At 44.5% G+C, this 23,038-nt stretch overlaps 1 protein-coding gene across 13 annotated transcripts in view; it reads right to left on the reverse strand.

Moving 5' to 3' along the window:
• Positions 1-23,038, reverse strand: part of Eif4g3 (eukaryotic translation initiation factor 4 gamma 3) — a 205,253-nt gene that overhangs the window by 2,826 nt on the left and 179,389 nt on the right. For all 13 annotated transcript variants that reach the window (XM_035439492.1, XM_035439495.1, XM_035439496.1 and 10 more), the window contains 9 exons: positions 20,099-20,316; positions 19,319-19,434; positions 15,251-15,423; positions 12,799-12,924; positions 11,785-11,866; positions 9,811-9,909; positions 4,692-4,838; positions 1,297-1,378; positions 640-786 (listed from right to left, as the gene is read on the reverse strand). In XM_035439492.1, the coding sequence (XP_035295383.1) occupies positions 640-786; positions 1,297-1,378; positions 4,692-4,838; positions 9,811-9,909; positions 11,785-11,866; positions 12,799-12,924; positions 15,251-15,423; positions 19,319-19,434; positions 20,099-20,316 (1,190 nt within the window). The remainder of the gene's footprint in view (positions 1-639; positions 787-1,296; positions 1,379-4,691; positions 4,839-9,810; positions 9,910-11,784; positions 11,867-12,798; positions 12,925-15,250; positions 15,424-19,318; positions 19,435-20,098; positions 20,317-23,038) is intronic.

Consider the following 23,038-nt stretch of genomic DNA (forward strand, 5'->3'; position numbering starts at 1 on the left):
CTATACCAGGTTTACTTCTTTTCTTTGAGAAGATATGCTCCCCTTGCCCTTAGCCACCCCCATATGCTGGGATGAAGTGCGCTACCTGCATAGTTCAACTAGACTTTTTAAAATTATATTTAAAATTTTATGTGTTTGGGTGTTTTCTGTACATGAACATTAGAGAAAAATACATTTGCTACTGTGCACCAAGTACATGCCTGGTGGCTCTAGAGACCAAAAGAGGGCGCAGGATTTCCAGGAAGTGGAGTTCCAGATGGTTGTGAGTGGCCATGTAGGTGCTGGGAACTGAGCCAATGCTCTTCACAATTGAACTGTACCTTATACCTCTTTAGGCCCTAAACTAGACACCCCAACCCCATCCAGGCTTTTTGAGACAGTGTTTCTTTGTCCAGCCCTGGCTGTCCTGGAACTTGCTCTGTAGACCAAGCTGGCATCTGCCTCCTGCGGGCTGGGATTTAAGGCATGCACCACCACTGCCCAGCTAAACTAGACGTAGCATTTTTCACACAGGTTTTCACATGGTTGATTCTAAAGGTTGCTGCAAGTCGTCCTACTGCCCATGTCCAAACCCCAACTTTCAAGTACTACAAGTTCTCCTTGATAGGTTGGCCTCTCTGTGCCAAGATGGGAACTTACTGGCAGGTTGGTCAAGTTTTACTATTGACGCTTGTAGTGCATAAAGTGCTTGCAGTTCCTTCTCTGTGTCTGAGTCTAGGTACTTGAGTAAGATGGGCACTCTCTGCTTGATCACGGCAGTGTCCACTCGGAAGGTAGGACAGTCAGCTGCAGGGACAGTAGAACCAGAGTCAACACAATTCTGTTGCTCTGAGCACAGCGCATATACACACATCTGGGAAAAGTGAGGTAAGGGGTCCAAAGCAAAGACTGGAATCTGTACATTCTTTTGTGGTACTGGGGATGGGACCACGTGTCTCACATACTAGGCAAGCACTTCCCACCAAGCTGCATCTTCAGCCATTCCTGGCCTTATTTTGCGACAGTGTCTCACTCACTAAGTCGCCTAGTGAGGCCTTAAATATTCTCTGTAGCGGTTGACCCTGCTGCCTCAGCTTTCGAAACAGCAAAGATTACAGGCCTCTGGTACTAGTGCATTTCTAATGGTACATTATATAAAAAATGACATAAAACCTGAAGGGGAAATGCACGTTGAGTGCAGATTCCCCAACTTGCAGAAACTGCAAGTTCCAAGACCATATAAAATCAGATCATGAAATGCAAAGCTGACAATTGTACTTCAGATGCTAGGAACTGCTAACAACAAATGTCACTCACCTATAATAGCTGCTTTGCAAACGGCCGTCATTAAAGCTCTAAGGAATGTAGGCGAACTCATCTGGCTCTCGTCTAGATTAGCCTGGAAATGAAAACAGAAGGAATGTATGTTAGAGCAAGGTGCTTGCACTTGTCGGGAAATGCTGCAGGCAGCCACTCAGGGTTCAGGCACTTCTTCCTCTGTCAATCACACAGCACCATGTACTACGTTCATTTGGAAGTGCAACAGCTGAACAGCAGCATTCCTCAATAATAACCCACAAGAGGAGACCTACCTATCTACATTTAAAAGCAACTGCACCACAGCTGAGTGTGGGTGCTCATGTCTTTTAATTCCAGTACTGGGGGCTTGGGGAGGGGGGAAGAAGAGAGGGCAGGGCAGATGCTCTGAGTTCTAGGCAGCCTGGTCTACAAAGCAGCTTGAGGCCAACCAGGGCTACAGAGTAAGCTGCAGCTACACCAGGAGTGCAGTATAGCCTAGGCCATGCTGTCAGCACTGTGCCACTTCGTCCTTGGACCAACACTGCTGTCATCTTCATCTACAGCAAATGGGGCTCATTTCTAGCCCAGCCTGGAACAAAGCCTTCAGGTGTTGAGAATCTTGTTCCTCTTTTCTAAGGATGTCAAGAAACAGTGCATTACCAGATGTGGATCCACCTTGTTGCTAGGCTTACACTAAGCTGATGTGCAGCAGCAGCAGAAGACAACTGGAGACAATTCCTAAGAAAGTATTTCAAATACTTCAACAGTATCCCACAGTCTTTTCCATCAGAGTCAGTTTGAACAGAGTGCCTGGCAAGAAACCCTGAAGACGTCATTGTCCATTCCTTAGAAAGCTTAGCCATCTAAGGTCGGTGTTGATGGACTTTATTATAACTGAGGCAGATCACAGGCAGATGGCCAGCTCTTTGGGACACCAGCTAGGAAGGACTTAGTTCATGGCCAGGGCAACCACAGAAACAGAAGCACATGGAGCCACTGCCGCATCTGTTAAGGGGCTGTGAGGAGCAGCAGGCGCCAAGAGACACGCCAAGAAGATGCATTGCAGCACCTGTTTGACACCTCTTTAAAAGTACTTAGGTGGCCATAGTTCTGAAGCACTGTGTGGTGAGCACTGAGCAGTGAGCACTGTGTGCTCCTACCTGGTCTATATAGAGAGACCTCTCAACAAACAAACAAAACTCAAAATAACCAACATAAAAACAAAAACGAGGATGACAAAAAAAACAAAAACAACAAACCCAAATAACTTATTCTGGATTGAAGGCAAGTCTCAAAGAGTTATTTTTTAAAACTTGCAGACAACTATTTTTGAAGAATAAGTAACAAAAAAAAGTTAGTGTGTTATTTTGAAAATAATGTATTATCCTTGTGTTCAACAATACTTTAATTCCATCCATCCATCCATCCATCCATCCATCCATCCATCCATCCATCCATCCATCCATCGCAAAGTTTCTCTGTGTAGCACTGGCTGTTCTGGAACTCACTCTGTAGACCAGGCTAGCCTCGAACTCACAGAGATTCACCTGCCTCTGCCTCCCTATTGCTGGGATTAAAGGTGTGCACCACCACTGCCCAGCACTTCAACAATATTATTGAAAAAGAGGTTAGCAGAGCAATTTTAAGTACTGAACAATACTTGAAATTCACAATGGATGAGATTCCAAGCATTAGCTAAACATAATTAGACACTTCTAAATCATTTGAGTATTCCTTCGCAAGGGCTACTAAGGAACATACTGCCCCTCCTTGTACAAGTAAGACTAAGTACTCTGATTATAGGATCTACAGTAGAAAAGACCTGGGAAAAACTGCAAAGAAGACTCCAGGTTAAGCAAAAATGTGGACGAAGGAAGGAGGATGAGTCTGCCAAAGGCTGTCAGCAGCCAGACTCAGGCACAGGCACCGACAGGCCAGCCACAAATATGGTTTTCCTGCTCTCTTGTCTTCGTTTTTAAAAGGAGTTATCTTTACTACATAGAATTTACATTTGTTGGAAATCTGTCTTTTGTTTTCTCTTTAAAATAAAAAAATAATCAAATAATTTTCCACTGACTTACTTGGTTAGAGTGAGCACGTGTATGTCTGTGAGTAGAAGTCAAGACAGCTTGCAGGAGCTGGTCGCTCCTCCATTATGTGAGTTCTGGGGATTGAACCAGGGCATCAGGCTTGGCTGCAGGAGTTTTTACCTGCTTAGCCTTCTTTCAAGAACAGACACTGGCATAAACATGAAGCTGGCCAGGCATGGTGGCCTCAGTGAGTGAGGCCATCGATCTACAGAGTGGGTTCCAGAGCCACATAACACGGAGAGGTTCTCTCGAAAGACCAAACAAACACAAAAAATCCTATGAAGCTGAGTGGGAGCTGGAGGATGAATTGGGAGAGTTAGGTCAGGGGAAAGAACGTGAAATGTATGAAATTCTTAAATTATCCTTGCTAAGACTGTTTAGCTTGAATTCTGAAGAAACTATTGCAGATGTTAGTGTATCAGAGCCTAAGAGTAGTCAAATAGGTGCTATTTTTTGGTAAAGAAATTTGTTAATTGAAATAAAGTTTAACAATTAAAAGGACAGTAACAAAAGAGCAAAATCACCACAAATTTGTAATGAATCAAAAAGTGAAAGTTCAAACCACTGACATACTGTCCATCTTTGGAGAACTACGAAGGGAATGGTGCTAATCATATGAGCCACAGGCTGACTTTCAAAAGAGAAAGCCTGTAACAGCCAGTATGTGTCACTGCACACACAGAAGGCCAAGGCTGAGGCTATGCTGAGTTCAAGAATAAACAAAACACTGTGTGCTGGTGGCACAGTGGTTAACACAGCTGCCATCTAAGAATAAATTATAACACAAATGGATTAGGAAGATTAGGAAAGAGATAGTTACACCGAGGGAGGCACAGAGGTCCTTGTGCTCACAGATAAGCACTTCCAGAACCAGGAATGTTAACTACACAGGGTTGGAATGAGACCCAGAGAAATGGGGTTGTGCTCCCAATAGGTTTTTACTTGACTTTTCAGTCAATTTCAAATTGAAATTGACTGGGTATGGTGGCGCATGCCAGCAGAGGCAAGATCTCTGAGTTTAAAGCCAGCCTTGTTTACTTAGCAAGTTCCAGACTAGCCAGGGCTACATACAATGTGACCCTACCTCAAAAACAAAAACAATAAGAACCCCACCCCAGTAAATAATAAATAAATAAAATAAAAATAATAAAAAGACTGAGCACCTAGTGGTCTTTGAATTTTAAATACAGTGTACACAAACATACTAGCACAAAAGCCACAGTGTATGAGGGTAAAGGGTCTGCAGTAGAGGACTGCCATGGGGACTCGAGGACCCACTGGCCATCGTCCCGAGAGCCAGCAGAGCACGGTCAGTGTCTGTACCTCTACCCAGTCAAAGATCCGCTCGTCGTCTGCTTTGTCCTCCATGATGAGCTTCTCCAGCCGCTGAGACAGCTCCTCAGCAGAGAGCTCTCTCTTTGAAAGTGCTTCCGAGGAACAGGAACTTTCTGTCTCTATGAAGTCCAATTTCTGGAACCAAATATGAAACATTGGTAGTGTTCAGTGTGATGATTACATGAGACTTGAGTTTGAGTCCAAGCTCCAGAGAGATCTGCCACCTCTGGCCTGAGGGCATCTGCACTAGGAGATGCACATACCTAATTAAATCTATTTTTAAATGAAAACGCTGTGATATTTTTATGTATGTTTGCACATGATATATGTATGGGCACAAATGTGGAGGTCAGAGAATAACTGTTAATCATGTGTCCTTGTGGGCGTGTACTTAAGTGCGGGTGCTCTCAGAGGCCACAAGAGGGCGTCCAACCCCTTGGAGCTGGAGTTATAGTGGTTGTCTGCAGCCTGACAAGGAACTCTACAGCAACAGTACACAATTTTATCTGCTGAGCCACTGCTTCACCCCAAACTCTGTCCTTTCACCTGATGTGGGTCCTAAGGAATGAACTTGGCCACCAGGAGTGTAACAAGTACCTTTACCTGCAGCCATCTTGACAGCTCTATTTTCAAACCCTTAAATGTGCATTTGTTCCATAAAAAGGCAAACTAACTCCCTGGGGTTCTCTCTGCCTTGCTACCTCTGGATCACTGTGAGCTGCAGTCTTGTGGGGAGTTATGATACAGGAGCCCGAGGTCTAAGACTGTAGCCTCCCCATAAGAGAACAGTGGCAGTGCCAGGTCCTAAGGACCCTGATCATGCTAAGCACAAAGGCAAGAAACGATGCTATCCGTTGTTATAGAAACTGGGAGTTGACAAGTCAGTAACCAAAAAACATACATTTTGTTCAGGCTATATTAAGATATGTGGCTCTGCCTGGCTATACATTGTCTTTACACACACCACGAAGACAAACATGAGTAGTAAAGATCATACAAATCAAGCTTTGTTCAGTGCTTTTTGGAATGTGGTATTGATTAAAAATTTAAACACAATTCATTTGAATTGTTTTTTTATCCCAATGTTTTATTTCTTTCACAGAATCGCCTGCCTCGCCCCTCTACCTCTCCTTCTCCCCCTTGGCAGCTTGGAATGGAATCTAAGACTGTCAGAGTGTCACATGAGCATTTTGTCACTGAGCCACACTAGCCCTGGCCCCTCCAAAGCCTTTTTTCTGACTTCTGTCTGGTTCAGTGTTGGTAAGTGGCCTACTCCTCACACTTGGACGACAGCCAGAAGCCTCTTAAGAACCGTCAATCAAGGGCTGGAGAGCTGGTTCGGTGGTTAAGAGTACCGTACAGGATGCTCATCTAGAAAACTCAGGTTCAATTCCACCCACATGGTGCGCACAACCATCTGTAACTCCAGTTCCAGATCTGACTCCTCTTCTGGTCTCCCTGGGCACCAGGCATGTGCCTGAAGTACACACACAGGCAAAACATCATACACATAAACTAAAAGACATCAGTGTTGTATAACCATAAACTTTCCACACTATTCTAATGCTGTGAGGGATTCAGTATCTTCAAGGAAAACCTCCTAACATTCCACCAGATTTTACTGTACTTTGAGCTACGAAGCAATTCATTTTTAAAATGTCAATAAAAGTAGGGAAATTTGAAAACAAAGCTGTACCACTGACAAGGCAATGCTCACTGAAGGGAACACTTGTATCAGTTACCTCTTCCTAGTACCTGGAGGGCTGGGCTTTCACTTACACCTGAGCTCACCATAACATCTTTTATTATTGCCAGGTCTCTGTTTGAATGTAATTGGCCCCATAACCTCAAAGGGAGTGGCACTATTAGGAGGTGTGGCTTTGTTGGAGTGGGAATGGCCTTGTTGGAGGAAGTGTGTCACTGTGGGGGTGGGCTTTGAGGTTTCCTATGCTTAGGATAGGACCCAGTGTCTCAACCGACTTCCTGCTGCCTGCAAGATGTAGGACTGGCAGCTACTGCTCCAGCACCAGGTCCGTCTGCACGCTGCCATGATGATAATGGACTGAACCTCTGAAACTGTAAGCCAGCCCCCTCAATTAAATATTTTCCTTATTTGTAAGATTTGCTGTGGTCATGGTGTCTCTTCACAGCAATAGACACACTAACTAAGGATAACCATTAACTCCTGTTCCCTACACCTCCTGCATTTGTCTTCTAAATCACAGGCAACAAAGGGAATGTAACCTGAACCAGACACCCAGCCCACTTTCTCATCGCTGGGACTACTGAACAGCATAGGTCAAGGCATGACTCTGCACTACTTCCCAGTGTCTGGATTTCATCCTGATGTACTGCTTGACATGTATCAATAACTTTATTTCCCTGTGTTCAAGAATGAATTTTCAGCAGGGTCTCAATCTGTGGCCCTGGCTTGGCCTTTAGCCCAGACATCAGCCTGCTTCTGCTCAGTGTAGGGATTAAGTGTGCAGCAAAAGGGAAGCAGACAGACTTCCTTGGTTTTCCACAACTGACAGACTACTTTGTGGAGTTCACTATTCCTCAGTATTGCTTAGTGTTTAAATGTAGTAGAATTCACAGAAAGACCATGGACCCTCAAGTTTTCTTTGTAGGAACATTTTTAACTACAAACACAATCTCTGTTCTAGATATTTGTTCATGTCAGTGAGGTTAATGAATGTATTATCATAAAATTTACTCAAACATTTTACTCACTTTTTGGAACAGAATTCATAACAGTGATCATTTTGCCTTATCTTTTGCTTTTTTGCTAAAACTCTTCTTTTAGCCCAATGGTGGTGATGACACATGCCTTTTGTTTTGTTTTGTTTTGTTTTGTTTTGTTTTGTTTTTCAAAGACGGGGCTTTCCTGGAACTCACTCAGTAGACCAGATTGGCTTCAAACTGCCTTTGTCTCCCGAGTGCTAGGATTAATGGTATATGCCCGATGGTGGAGTTCAAGGACAGCCTTAGGTTCATAGCAAGTTTAAAGAAGTAGTTGCTTACCGAATGTTGGTGGTGCATGCCTTTAATCCCAGCACTCAGGAGGCAGAGGCAGAGGCAGAGGCAGAGGCAGAGGCAGAGGCAGGCGGATCTCTGTGAGTTTGAGGCCAGCCTGGTCTCCAGAGCAAGTGCCAGGATAGGCTCCAAAGCTACACAGAGAAACCCTGTCTCGAAAAACCAAAAAAAAGTAGCTGCTTAGCTGTCTCTTCAGCTCTGTGGGTTCTTCTATGAGCACGTCCCTAGTGTACCTAGACTGTAGCCACAGCTGAAGCAAGTGCACATCGACTCCGATGGTGTTTTTGACCCAAAGATAACACTTCCTTCCTTGCTTTTGTTCTGTTCCATTGCTCAAGGTGACCTCAAATTTATGGTAAACAAGTAATCCTCCTACATCAGGCTCCCGAACAGCTGTGATTCCAAGAGAAACCCACACTGCACTGCAAAGGGCTTGACATTATTTTTTTAAATTGACATTATTTTTACTGCTGTAGTTTTTTGTTGTTGGTGGTTTAAAACAATTTTTCCCCTTGGAGCTAGAGTAGTCCTGGATAGTATTCTCTATGTAGACCAGGATGGCTTTAAATTCACAGAGACAGCTGACTCCTGAGTGCTAGGATTACGTGCACCAGCAGGTACGCCATTGCTGTTTGTTATAAATGGCCTTAGTTCCAGTTTTCCTGAAGTAATTTTGTTTGTCTGAGACAAACATGTAGCCTGGACGATTATCTGCAGGTCTTACCTCAGTCCCCAAGAGGTGAGATTCCAGGTACTGGCACACAACGCCCAACCTCAAGTGTTTCAGGATTTGAATTTGTAGGTGTCTTGTCTGCCTCAACTTAGCATCCCACAGTTGCTTGTTTAGTACTAGAGTGCACGGCTGCTGCGCTCTCGCTCATAAATTTCTGCATTTGGCTATCAAATCGGAGGCCCCCTTGATTATTATTAATGGGGTTTTAAACTGTCTGTTTACAATTCTCTGCCTGTTAAGTGGCATTCTACCCCGTCCCCAGTACCTTGTGGCTTCAAACTGGAGCTCAGAACACTGGCAGTTTTTGTGATGTCACACTACTCATCAAGTCCATTTCTGGGCCACTAAGAGTCTGTTAAGTATTCTTTTTGAACTGTGTGTGTATACGTGGGTTTAATCACGTGTGTACACATGCATGTGTGGGTCAGAGGACAACCTTGGGTTTTGTCTGTAAGGAGGACCCATCTACTTTGTTTTCAAACAGGCTCTCTCACAGGCCTGGAACTCAATTATCAGGCTACATTGTCTGGCTAGCAGGTTTACCAATCTTCCAGTCTCTGACTCCCCAGTGCTGGGATACGAGAACACACTTGGCATTTTTACAAGGGTTCTGGAGACCAAACTCAGGTTCTCAATCTTGGAGTTTCCTGGTGTTGGGGAACAGAGAAAGCCCTGTGTGTGTGAAGTCCTGGGCGAATGTGCGCCATGTCAAGAACCCCACAGCCGCAGAGCCAGAGGGAAACGGCAACGCCTTCCTTTCTGGTCTATGTATGAATGTTGACAGTGGGCACAGAGATGTCCACCATAGCCTTTCCCCTACATATTTATGGCCTGAAGACTTCCCCTACAGAGATGGCTCCGACTGAGATTCTTAGCCTTTCTCCTGTTATCTGTATGCAGAACTCCCGCCTCTCTGTTCTATAATAAACATGCTAAGCTACAGGTTCTCCATGGCAGAGGCCAGCGCACCCAAATGAAACTTGCCTGTCCATGCATCTGTATCAGCCCCCGTCGGGTCTGTTCCTGAGATGTGCTGGATGTGGTACCTGACACCTAAAATTATCTTCTGGTTGTATGGCTGGAGGAACCCTAAAACACGAACTTCAAATGCTGCCTCCACTAAGGCTCTCATTTTTGTCTTTGTTGCTGAAATGCTGGGGCTCTACTACTGACTCAAGATTCTAGGCCATCAATAGTACTAGTTTGATTTACTTATGATCATTATCATTGTCCTGATTTGCAGTGACGTGGTTAGAACCCAGGGCCTCAATGAACGCTATACAAGGGCTCTAACAACCCCAAACCAACCACCAACCAACAAAAGGAGCTGTGACTCACCTGCTCCAAGAGAAAATGATGTACATCTTCCCCTTCTGGTAGAAAGTCCTTCCAGCTGAGGTCGGCCTCCCTCCATAAGGCGCCTACTTTCTTATGGCTCTAAAACAGACATAAACCCATCCATCAGCTTTGTTTGCAAGAAGGGAAAAAGGTTTGCTTGACATAAAAAGTGTAGACCTCTAGAGACTAAAGAATAATAAACAAAACCAAAAATTCAGTATTGTTCATTACTAACTGAAGTATTATCTTTCAAACACAGATGCCTGAATACATGTAAATGTAATGGTGATTCTGGCATTGTGGTCACACCAATAACCCCAGAACTTGAGTTCCAGGCCAGCCTGGACTACATAATAAATTCCAGGACAGCCTGGGCTACAGAGTTGACCTTGTCTCCCAAATCTAAAAATAAATAAATAAGCAAAACAGAGAATGATTTAGTTTAACTGCTTATGAATCAACTTACTAGATGCTTCATTTAGGAAAGAGCCAACAATTGCTGACATCCTAACACACCATGTTTACACGGTCCCCCTCCTGGATAGCTCTGCATGTACACGTCATGAAGCCAGGCACCTTCCTCTCTGGCATCCCTGATCAGGATAACCTTCCAACTTGAGCAGAAGAATCATGCTCAGCCTCAAGCACATGAGCAGGTGCCCTTGCTGCCTCATTAAGACGATGTCCTTAGCTGTGACATAATCATACACTAGACCAAGAGAAGGGCTGGTTTTAGCTGAGCGGTGTGGCACATGCCTGTAATCCTGGTACTTGGAGGGTAGGTACGAAGACAGCCATACATTTGAGCCTAGCCTGGGCTGTATAATGGAACTCTGTCTCAACATCATAAAAATAAACAAGTAAACGCACACATACACCAGACAAAAAACACACCAGAACTCTGGTTTTGTTATTTGGTTTGTTACTAAAAAAAATCAAAGTTTATAACAAATTCTAAGTAAGAACTCTAAAGGATGTAGAAGAGGGAATGTTGAACTTAAAAGAATAGTTTAGTAGACATTTTAGTGCTATAAGGTAGAGAACATTATCACAAAACAAGAAGTCACCGGAGCAAGCTATGGAAAGCATCTATTTAACACAGGTCTCACAAATAGGCACCGAAGGGCTTCTGCGGGTCAGAGCAAGACAGGAAGGAAATCTTGGCTTAAGGAAAATAAAAATGACAACCTACAAAATTATAATCTATCACCCCAGTACCTCCAGCTCAGACCCAGCCCAGCAGGGACCCCACATCTTCCAGAGAGTTCTGCTCTGCGCTGAAACCCTCTTCTAGACACCAAGTCATGATGAGGCCTCCTCCTCCCTCCCAATGGCTCATACCTCCAACCTATACAGACAAAATTCACCATCCTGCACAGTCATTCTTACACCCTATTTCTAATGAGATTAGCAACCCATTAGTCAAAAGTAGTAAAATTAGCCATTTTGTGAATCCTGTCTGAAAGTTTTCAATTATTTTTGTTTTGTGAATAAATGAGTGTTTTGACTAACATAGGCCAAAAATATGCATCGGAACCCCTGGAGCTGGAGTTCACATAGTTGTGAGTCACTATGTGGGTGCTGGGTCTGAACCAGGGTCCTCTGCAAGAGCAGAAAGTTCTCTTGATCACTGAGTCATCTCACTAGTCCCATTCTGAAAGTTTTTTTTTTTTAATTGAAATCTATTATAAGTATTAACAAAGTCATTTTGTTTCAAGAAAAGACAAAACACACAGGCACAAATAATAAGTATCTTTGGATTCTTTACAACCACAGAAATCCATTCTAGTTTGAGATAGGACAATTCTTCTTGGTGACAGAAGAGCAAAGGCTGATAGGAATAAGCCAAGCAGAGGCACACTTTTCTTCCCAAGATGAAAAAGGAATAGCATTACTTGCACACAGATACCTGAACTGCTCATATCACTGCCCTTCTGGCCACATCAACAGGCCTGGCACTCAGCTAACACTCACCATCTGTTTGCATAGAAGGCGCAAGATTTCAGAGAGCAGGACCCCAGCTCTTCCAACGGGAAGTAAAGGCTTGCTAAATTCTCTGCAAAAGACAGGAGCCGTGAATAAGTACTGACATCATGTCTGTTCCACAGCAGCAGACAAATGATACGTGCCAAACAGGGAGTATGCAGGTTAGCTACTCCCTGGTCACCTTGTGCTTGCTTCACGGATGAGCAGGAGAGGGACTGTGGATGTCCTGGACTTGTCTTTATTGTCAGGCACTTCAGTGACTCTGCTTACCCACAACATCAAATGAAAGAGTGACACTCACTTAAGGTCAGTCACAAGAACATTTAAATCAGAATGTTCTGAGTGAGGCAGAAAGAAACCACTTTTCCCATAGCCTAAAGCAGTCTTTCTTAAACTAAGTTCTCCAGGGCCAATATTGTAAACTCCTCAAAAAAGGTTCTCTCAATTAACTGAAGCCATGCCCAGTTAAATTATTTTTCTTGCTTCTTTTCCCACGAGGGTCTCACGATTCCCAATGTGCACTTTGTGTATTTTCAAGAAGAAGGTCATGGTGTTTACAGAGTATAACGGTATGAAGTGCTGTAGGGACAGCAGTGCTCTGAAGGTGAGAAGCCTGGGTAACACATGGTAGCACCGATCCCAGTTCACACTCAGCTCAGGACACTGCCATCAGAACCGTGAGCACACGATGTAGCAAAGCAGCTCAGAACAACTCAGCAAAGGTGGGACACACCCGGACTAATAGGAAACTCCCAGAAACAACCCGAACTCCGACCTGTGTCTGCAATGGCCACCACCCTCCAAGCACCACAGGGCTCTCCTATCCCCAACATATTGCCAGTCTAGACAATGTATCAATTTCTCCTTGAAATCAAAGGCTGAGAGTCATAGGCTGTGTCCATGAGTGTCCAGAGGCGCCAATGGACAGCACTATGGCACAGAATATGGGAGTTTTGAGTCTGTTTGCCCTGCTAGATGCTAAAAAGAACAAATACAACTTACACAATAAGTTCTCTCATGGAAATCCCCCCTTCTTTTAACATGGGGGTGACTAGTTCAGCCAGGTACAACCAAATATGGGGAATATCAATGGCCATGTCATCTGCCAATTCCAAGGTTTCAGAGAAACTGAAAAAGAACAAGAAAAAAAAATCACTGAAATATTAATTTGAAAGTTAAAATTAAATGGAGACCCATATCAGTAGAGTAACAAGTCTGTGCATTTTAAGCATGTCCTGTCAGGTATGATACTCTGGAACTCACACTAGTGTAGGGAGAGACCTGAACATGTAAAGGCAAACTGAAGACAGAGTAAACACCAGGCAAGCATGACTGACAGAGCCAGAGGGCGGGCAGAGAGCACCTCTGTATGGAAGTGACTTCTGAAATATTTAGGTAGCCATGTAAAGTGTGGGTTAGAGCTATCATAAAATCATGGACTAAACACATGCTACCATATAGCCAGAGACACGGGAGGAGAGGCAGACTTCCGTATCTCAGAGACCCACATCATGGGAAACTACAAGAACAGAAGCGGGCATGATGCGGCAAGCATCATTTCAAGTTACAAGACTTGGTGGTCTAAGGCTTTTTCCAGGCTTTTGTGCTATGAAATTTCTTACTGTGAAGTAAAATAAAGGGAATTAAATATAAAACTTAGGAAGGCTAAGCCACAGGGTGGTTAAGGTAAGAGGGCAGTCCCACATGAGCTGTAACAGAGCCCGACTGTGTCTTAAAAACACAGAAAGAATGAGAAAGGGCTTCTAGAGAGTCGGCACAGTCATGTGTGGGCTGAAAGCTGCAGTGCAATCAATTCGGGGCTTTGTTAACGTTTTGTTTCTTTCAAGAGAGGGTTTCTCTGTATAACAAATAGCTTTAGTTGTCCAGGAACTCACTCTGTAGACTAGGCTGGCCTTAAAAATCACAGAAATCTGCCTGCCTTTGCTTCCCAAGTTCTGGGATTAAAGGCGTGCACCACCACTGCCTGGCAATGGTTTTCATACAATAGATTTTAAAACCAGAGGCAAGAGACATGCACAAATCTGCCAGTTACATCAAAAGCAGGGAGGAATGAAGGGCAAGCCAGGACTTTTGTGTCCTCCTTATATACCCCGTGTGCTGGCCTTCCTGCTGCAACCCCACATTCCAGTCAGGAGCTGAGCAGAGGCCTCCACACTACTTCATTTCCATGTAAAAGGAGCTTTCTCTACAGGGCAGGGTGGCTGGCTTTCCTGAGCTACCATTTCAAAACACTCAAGTTATCACCTCACAGTGGTTTTCAGGCATCCCAATGTCAACATGATTGACCTTACAGCTCCCCCCCCCCCCCCCCCCCCGACAGGGTTTCTCTGTGGCTTTGGAGCCTATCCTGGCACTCGCCCTGGAGACCAGGCTGGCCTCGAACTCACAGAGATCAACCTGCCTTTGCCTCCCAAGTGCTGGGATTAAAGGAGTGTACCACCAACGCCTGGCTGACCTTATAGCTTTTGCAAAGCTATGACATCCACTTGCTATGCAGAAGAGACTTGGCCATGCTCTCACTGTGCACACACTCTGCTGTTACTGTGTCACTGGAGGACACAATCTGGAAGAACTCCAGGATTTCTGGGTTAATCACTTGATCCTGCCACCTTGTGTTCTGTGGGCTCTCAGCATAGAGTCAGCTATGTAACTCAAGGATCCTGTCACTCAGCAATACATCATTTTCATCTCATATCACAACTAAGACACCACATTCTTGATTCTTGACTTGTGTTTCCACTTTGTAGTCAGCCAGTTTATCAAGGAGCAGTTTACAAAACACAGTTGGGAATCAAATCCATGCTGCTGATAAAATCACCTTTTCCCCCTCTGAACATAGGGTTTCCATAGAACAAGTTCACAGGTATTTTCTCCTCCCCCCACCCCCCTTTTTTGTAGGACAGGGTTTTTGTGTGTAGTCCTGGAACTAGCTCTGAAAACCGAGCTATCCTCAAACTCAGAGATCTGCCTGCCTCTGCATCTTGAGTACTGGGATTAAAGGTGTGAGTCACCACTGCCTGGCAGTATTTTCTTTTTAAGTTTATATTGTTAAGATTCTTGTAGAAGAAAATTATTAGGTATGTAGGGACCTTAGTCTCAGGCAATCTCTGAGACTTCCAGACCATTTCACATAAACTTACAAGTTTCTGGAGGAGAAACAAACCAACCCAACAACTTTCCTTAATAAGGAAAATGGAGGATCGCTGACTTAAAGCCTTGTGATAATGAACTGTGCTTTATTTGGTCAGGCCTTTTACATTACAGATACCAGATGGAAGTCTCAGAGAAAACCGCAAGATAACCTGCATAAAAGCCTAGCCTACAAATTGCCATTCTATCAATCCACACCGCACATGATGTTAAAATACTACAGTGGACACAAAGGTCATTAATGGAAACCATTACTCATCAGCTTAGGTGTGAGGATACCAACCCTTTGAAAAAGTCCTGCTTGCTGAGTTTTTCTGACTGCACCAGCTGATACAGTAAGTGGCCCATGTGATCCCTGGTGATCTGGCTCCGTTCCAGGGTGAATTCCACACCCACCTTCACAAAAACATGCAGTGGGCCCTGGGCACTCAGTTCCTCTATGCACTGCGTGGCCTCCTGTCAAACAACAAATAAAGGCTTGCTTCAAAATATACTTACGTTAAAAGCAGGACAAAGCTTTATACACAAGACAATTTTCCAGTTTTATCTTATTTAATGTTAAAAGGCTTCTATAGCAAATTCCTAAAAGAAAGGGGAGAGGAAAGAAACGGAAATGTTGAGTGAGGTGTGGTGGCATGTATAAAGAAGGCCGAGGCAGGAGGATGGCCGTTGAGTTCGGGTCTGTCCTGGGCCACACACTGACTACAGGGCCTGCCAGGGTGACACAGTGAGGGCCCACATCACTCAACAAAGAAAAGCATAAAAAATCCCAACATGGTGGCACACTTCAGTAGTCCTACTTGTGTGGGGCTGGTTGGAAGGCTGAGGCAGGAGGATGGCTTTAATGAATTTTGAAACGGAGACTGGGTAGCACAGTGCGACTGAGCTTCCTTCCCCTCCAGGAGCATGGCCTCATATGGCAAACACTTTGGGTGCCTTTTATGTTTGTTTTTGTGTTTTACTTGGGTGTAGGAGCCTAGGGTCTGCTGAATAAGAGTCAAGTTGGCTATGAGCTGCCACGTGGGGTGCAGGGAACTGAACCTGTATCCTCTGTAAGAGCAGTTAAATGCCCCGGGTTAGCAGCTTTACTAAAAATAACTCAAAGAACCAGTGACAAAATATGTTTCTAAACACAGTGTAATGGTTCATACCTGTAATCCTAGCACTCAAGAGATTGAGGCAGGAGGATTACCACATGGTTTGAGGCCAGTCTCTACTACAGCATGAGACTGTTTCAAAAAACAAAAACAGATTAACATACAAATGCATTATTTTATACTGTGCAGATTTTGAAAAAAATATTAATTAAAATTAACATTCACATATGCATATAATGTGTATAGATGATGTAATGGTGTGTGCCATATGCATCATTTTAAAAATCTGAAAACAAAGGACTATAAATCAAATTCAACACCAACATTCAAAGACTTTAATGTGAGTCGGGAGTGTGACTCACGGTTTAAGTCTCAGAACTTGGGAGGCAGAGGCCAGCATGGTTTACAGAATGAGTTCCACGATACTGAGTTGTTACGCAGAGAAACCCTCTCTGGAAAAAAAACCCAACCAACCAGCCAACCAACCAACCAACCAACCTCCACCTCCAGCCAAAACAAATAAGACCTATTGTGGCAACAGGGTTATCTTGCCTTGGAATGCCAGTACTGGCACCATCTTCCATCACAGGAAGTTACATGGATCATGGAGTGCCCTGGCTAGGCAAGTCTCTGGACTGGAGAACAGAAGCCTGTCAGACTAGCCTGCTCAGTAACCAGTGCAGCTCCCTGCCCTCATCTGGTGGAGATGAGAAGGGTGGCCACTGACTGCAGCAGAAGCGAGTGTCCGCAGTGTCTCTATTCTATCTTCCCACATATTCAAAAGGCTTACGCTGGGGTGCACAGGAAGTCTTCAAGTTGCCACTACTGCCCCCCTAAGTACAATGCAGCTTTTTGATGGTGACTTGGATTGAGAGTGGACACCCATGCCACAATGTCTCTCTAACCTTCCACAATACTGGCACCTGGGACAGGTTCTTGCCAGCTGTCTTGTGGCTGCTGCCTTCCTACTCGCCTTGTCCTTTGCAGAAGAAAGCAGGAATGCAACTCTTCAGTTTCCAGGTTAAAACCAGAAGTGACTATTCATTGTTTGGGCAGCTGTGCACAACTGAAGCCCATGTGCAATTATGTATCCAAGGAGATCTATGAGGTGGCCCAACACATTTGCAGATGACACGTCACAAAGCTGGACAGGGGCTGGTAAGACAGCTTAGCCACAGAGCATGTGTGGAAGCCAGGAGACAACTTGCAGTGGTCAGTTCACTCCTTCCTTCCACTGTGTGACATCAGGGGACTAAATCCAGGCCATCAGGAGCGGCAGCAAGCATCTCACCAGCTATGCCATCTGGCTGGCCTTATTTCCTCTTTTCTAGCATCTGTTTATCGTTTATGTCCACAGTCCTGCCCATCTTCCCCACAGCAGCTCACTATGCTATTTATGATATTTACTGCAGTAAATCTAGGTAGCACTCCCTAAAATGGGGTTGAAACTCCTTAGGGAGTTCAGTAAGTAGAGACAGCATAGGCTAAAAACTTCCATGTTAGAGGCTAGCCTGGTTTCCACAATGAGTTACAGGACAGCCAAAGCTACATAGTGAGACCCTGTCTCAAAACAAGAAACAAAAACATACATGGTAGAGCAAGACAAATAGGAAGTCTTAAATTCTGGCTCCACTTATTAGTACTATGTGACTGCAAGAATATAATTAATTTCTTAGTCACACACCATTCCATTTTCTAGCTGGGGTCACATGTAGCCAAAGCTAGCCCTGAACTCACTATGTAAATGATCAGATCTTTCTGCTGTTTCCACCTCCCGAGCATTCGGATTGCAGGTGCACACTATCAAGTACTGCCACAAGTTCAAAGTCAGCCCAGTCTATATAGTGCACTTCAAGTTCACCTGAGCCACAGAGTAAGACCCTGCTCTATATTCTCATAGCAGCACAGAAAGATTGTGCCTCAAAATAGAACAAAATAAACCTGTGCTGGTGGTACAAACCCAGCAACTGGGAGGCAGAGGCAGGAGAATTAAAAGTTGAAGGTCAACCTTGGCTACAGTGTGAGTTTGAGGCTGGCCTGGGCTACATTAGGCTATGCCTCACAAGCAACCAACACCAAAACAAAGCAAATAAAAATAAAATAAAACAAAACCCTTCAGAACGGAAATAAACTTTTCCTACTTCCAAAGGAATGAAAAGCTGAGACATAAATGAAGTGATTTTATGTACAAAAGCAGATAAAGACTATGTTGTTCAGAAAAATGAATTATGAGATTTTTCATACTAAAGCAAAAATATTTAAGTTATGACAGATGTTTAACACAAGGGACACTTCCTCACCTTGAGGAGAGAACTAGATTGTGTCACATGACCTTTGCCAACTCTTCCAGCTCAGAGGACATCTGTGGAGCTACCTGCTCTGTCTCTGGACTGTGGACTTTTGTTAGGCAAGAGGCCTATCCTACCAAGCATCACTTAAAGTCTAGAAGATTATTATATCTTCTTGTATTTCACCTTTATGATTGTTAATTTTGGATGTTTTACACTATTAACTTTTAATCTCTTTTAGACTAAAAGGGGAATTGTAGGGAGACACTGTAGCCCCGCCTCCTAGGAGCTGCTACAGATGTGCTTGGCTACACCCGTGATGCGTGGTCAGGGGAGGTTCAGGATGACTCGAGTGGGGAATTCTTAAGGAGAAGACAGACGTGGGAGCGGTCTCTTTTCTGGGCTCCCTAGCCTGCTGTCTGAGGGCACTCTCTCCGGCTGTGTTTATCTGAATAAAGACATCCATATACCAATAGTGGAGAAGTTGGAAGGGCAAACACACAGGAGGGTCTTGAATAGTGTCTCAAGGTGCCTGACTCTGAACACTCCCTGTCCTTGTGTGCCTCAGTTTCCTACTTACAAAATAAGAAACGTGATGGCAGCCATATGAGAATGATGAGGATATGTCTAAGGGACCAGACAGGTGGAACTGGGAGCCATGAGTGGCCATAGTGGTAATATGCTGCCTCTACTTCTAATGCCAGAGTCACTTTAGCCTCCCCTCGGTTACAATGACTGGGAACCATTCTCTCCTCCCACCCTGAAATTTGTGAATACAGAGAACATCAATTTAAAGCATGGTACCTGGAACAAATGCATGAGTTGAGCAATCTGAACCCTGAGGACTGGGAAAACTTAATCCATGTCTTACCTGTTCATAATGACACTCCAGACCCAGGCCAAGCTACCATGGCTCTCTGACCTGGGTTGCCTAAAGAGGTGCTTTCCTTTGTCATCAGCACGTACCTTAAAGTCATTGATATGTAGGAACTCATCAATGATAGACTTGGACTTCCTCTCCACTTCTTCTTCTGACAGTGCAGGCTTGTCAGGGGGTGACACTGCACACATTTCTGATTTCACTATGAATGAGATAAAAAAGAACAAAAGTATCAGTAAAGTAGGATCATGGCTGATTAATATTTACACGCTCTCAAACTGGTTTTGCAATGGAGATGTGAGGGAGACACTGTAACCACACCTCCTAAGGGCCAGCTACAAGTGTACTTAACCATGCCTGTCAGGTCGTGGTTAAGGGGTGTTCAGGATGACGTGGGGGGGATGGTTCTTAAGGGATGGCGGACACGTGAATAGCCTTCTCTCTGGCGTGGACAGTGAGGTGCTGAAAGGACTTGTGAGAAACTCAGAATGACGATTTCGTCATCCAATGTCCGAGAGTGCTGTGAAGATACAACTCAGCAAGGAGACTGATGGTAGAAAATGTCGGTGCTATGCCTGTGCTGCCAATGAGCGCCCCGAATTTTACCCATGCGTGAAGTACCTGTGGTTTTTATTACTCCTTATTTTCCTGTATCTGTATGAGTGTTGTGCTTGCATCACCTAAGTGCTGTGTCCCCAAGGGTTAGAACTGGAGTTACAGGTGGCTGGAAGCCACCATCAGGAACGGGTCCTCTGGAGGAGGAGTCAGTGTTTTGAACTACTGTGTCATTTCTCCAGCCCCTGCATTTTGCTTCTGAATTTAAGGCCTGCAGCTAGGTCTGTCTTATGCCCCCAGAGCCCTCTCACCTAGCTCCCTCGTCTTGCTTCGGTCAGCCTCAGAGCTGGCCCTCTCCGTATCCACGCCTCCAGTCAGCTGCTTCACCGTCTCCAGCATCTCTCTACGCTGCTCCTCCTGCGACTGATTGTCCAGCAGGTCTTTGCTGCTGCCTCTCAGGAAAGTGTTGGGGCGGGCTGCTCCAGTTGGAAGTGGCTTGTCACTCTTCTCCCTGCCCATGCTCCCACGACTTAAAGGACAGAACAACACATGTCAAGAGGAAATGCTTCATATTCAAACCACAGAACAACACTTTAATTATTACCAACTACCACTGAGAATGCAGGCTTTCTACACAGAACTTTATTTTAAATCTACATGCCATGGCATTCACGTGGAGGTCAGAGGGCACCCTGAGGGTTCAGATGTCTCCTTCACCATAATATGGGTACTGGGGATGAAATTCAGGTCGCCACCCTTGATTGGCAAGCATATGATCAGAACTGAGCCACCTGTTAGCCTCCCACATGACTCTGGAGACCAGGTTCTGACTATATTTCAAAGCATACTGTCAAATCAGACACACATGTGAGTTTCCAAAGGACTACTTGCTAAGATGTTCTAATTTTACCTTTAGTAGGAAAAGGATACTTAATTTTATTTTTTAATTTTTGTGGATAGTCTGACCTTTTTACTTAAAATAATTTGAAAGATATGTACACTCTTTAAATAAAAACTCCAGTATAAGCCGGGTAGTGGTGGCACATGCCTTTAATCCCAGCACTTGGGAAGCAGAGACAGGCTGATCTCTGAATTGAAGGCCAGCCTGGTCTCCAGAGCAAGTTCCAAGACAGTCAAGGCTACACAGAGAACCCTGTCTCAAAAAAACCAAAAAAAAAAAAACCAAAAACCAAAAAACAAAAACAAACACTCCGGTGTAGGGGCTTCTCACAGGTGACGGCTGCTGAGGGAGGCAGAGTCTGCTCTCATTAGTCATGTGAGCCATGGTCTGCTGCCCATGCTCCAGTGCATGCCCCATACCAGGGAGCACACTGGCAGCTCTAACTCTGCAAACAAGGTTGTGTATATATGCATCTATGCATGCATGTACATATATTTGTATGTATAAATAAAAAGTAGAAGGTATAAAGTTGGAAGAAGGAAACGGGGAGGAAACACGGTCCTCAGGCTTTATAGGGAAGTGAATATATTTTTTTTTTTTTTTTTTTTGGTTTTTTCGAGACAGGGTTTCTCTGTGACTTTGGAGGCTGTCCTGGAACTAGCTCTTGTAGACCAGGCTGATCTTGAACTCACAAAGATCCGCCTGCCTCTGCCTCCCAAGGGCTGGGATTAAAGGCGTGCACCACCACCGCCTGGCTGGAAGTGAATATATCTAAATACAATGTACTCATATCATAATAATTAACAAAAAGACATTAACATGGGGATGGTGAGATGGCTCAGCAGGTAAAGGTGCTTGCTGGCAACCTAATGACCTGAGTTTCATCTATCTCCAGGACCAATTCTTTCAAGTTGTCCTGAGTTCCACACATATAAATGACACCTGCCTACCCTACTCAATGCACACACAAGTGCAATAACTAAAAAGTAGAAGTGTGTATGATACAGAGCCCTGCCTGTTTCCTGGAGGCACTGAGTGTAAGGACTCAGGTATTATGCTGGCCTGCTCCTGTCACCTGGCAGAATGCACTCAGGCATTATCCTGGTCAGCCCAGGATTCCATGGTTGTGTAGTCTGCACACAGGTGCAAAGAACCCCTTTAAAAGAAAGACCCCACCCACTTATTGTCTCTTTCCTGCTGTTCCCCAGGGAAGACAGGACTTTTCCTGTCTCCCTTTTCTCTTCTGTCCTCTCTCTGTCTCTTTATCTATTTTTTCTTTCTTTCCTTCCCTTCCCTTCCTAATAGCACTTCTCACTCAAGCTCTGCTTGCTGACATATTTGTCCCCTGCCTCAATCAACTTCACCTGCCTTGGAAACTGCCAAGGTTACCCTTATGCTTCATCATAACACTGAGTCTATTACATACAAGACTCTGGATAATGACAAGACCTGCATGAAAAATTTATTTTCAACTGTATGGTTTTGAGTGTGGGGGTCTGAGATTAAACCCAGCGCCTTAAGCTGGTGGAGTACATGCTATACAGTTGAGGTACACCCTCACTTCTTCTAAAACATTTTAGGAGTTATTAGCTTATAGAACTCTGAAGAAAAAAAGGCACCAATGAGGTGTGAGCTGAATGAATGGCAGGAAACCACCATTACACAGGGCGGAGACTCACAACCTGACAAACTCCAAATACTTGGGAACTATCCGAGAGAAGAAGCTGCCTTTATCAGCTAAAGGTGTGCCTTATCATCTTAAGAGAACTCTGGGGGAAGGGAGGGGAGAGGAGAGGAGAGAGAATCAACTCTGATCATCTTCCTGTCAATTTATTCAGACAATTCTAGACTGTGGTGACTCAGAAGCAGAAGAGGGGGAGATGAGGAGTAGACAACTTGGGCTGGACAGAAGCCAACTCAAAGAACATATACAAGCACAGGAAAATCAGAACCCCCAGAGTGCACAGAAGCAATGGGCCACAGTCCAGATGCTACCAAACAGTTGGCTTGTGCACAGCAGACCACTGCAGAAGCCTCAAGAATGAACAATGCCTAGAAATCTACTCATGAAAGACATTATTTAACTTCAACAACAGAGACAGGTGGTAGCCAGTCATGTTCCTTAAATTTACACATTCTGAGACATTTTTACAGTAGAAGAGCTTTCCAAGGCCTAGACCTGCCTGTACTCCTCTCTATCTGGGCAGCTGGGCTTACCTGAGGAAGAAAGCATGGGCAGATAACCTGTTCTCCCCTCATTCCACCCCGCCTAAAAGCCAATGCCTGATTATATTCCTCCCTTAGTAATTATGGTGTGTGAAGACTAAAGGAAGACATTGACTTTAGGGAT

Source organism: Cricetulus griseus, chromosome 2, assembly GCF_003668045.3.
Source record: "Cricetulus griseus strain 17A/GY chromosome 2, alternate assembly CriGri-PICRH-1.0, whole genome shotgun sequence".
In the NCBI taxonomy this organism is placed as follows: Eukaryota; Metazoa; Chordata; class Mammalia; order Rodentia; family Cricetidae; genus Cricetulus; species Cricetulus griseus.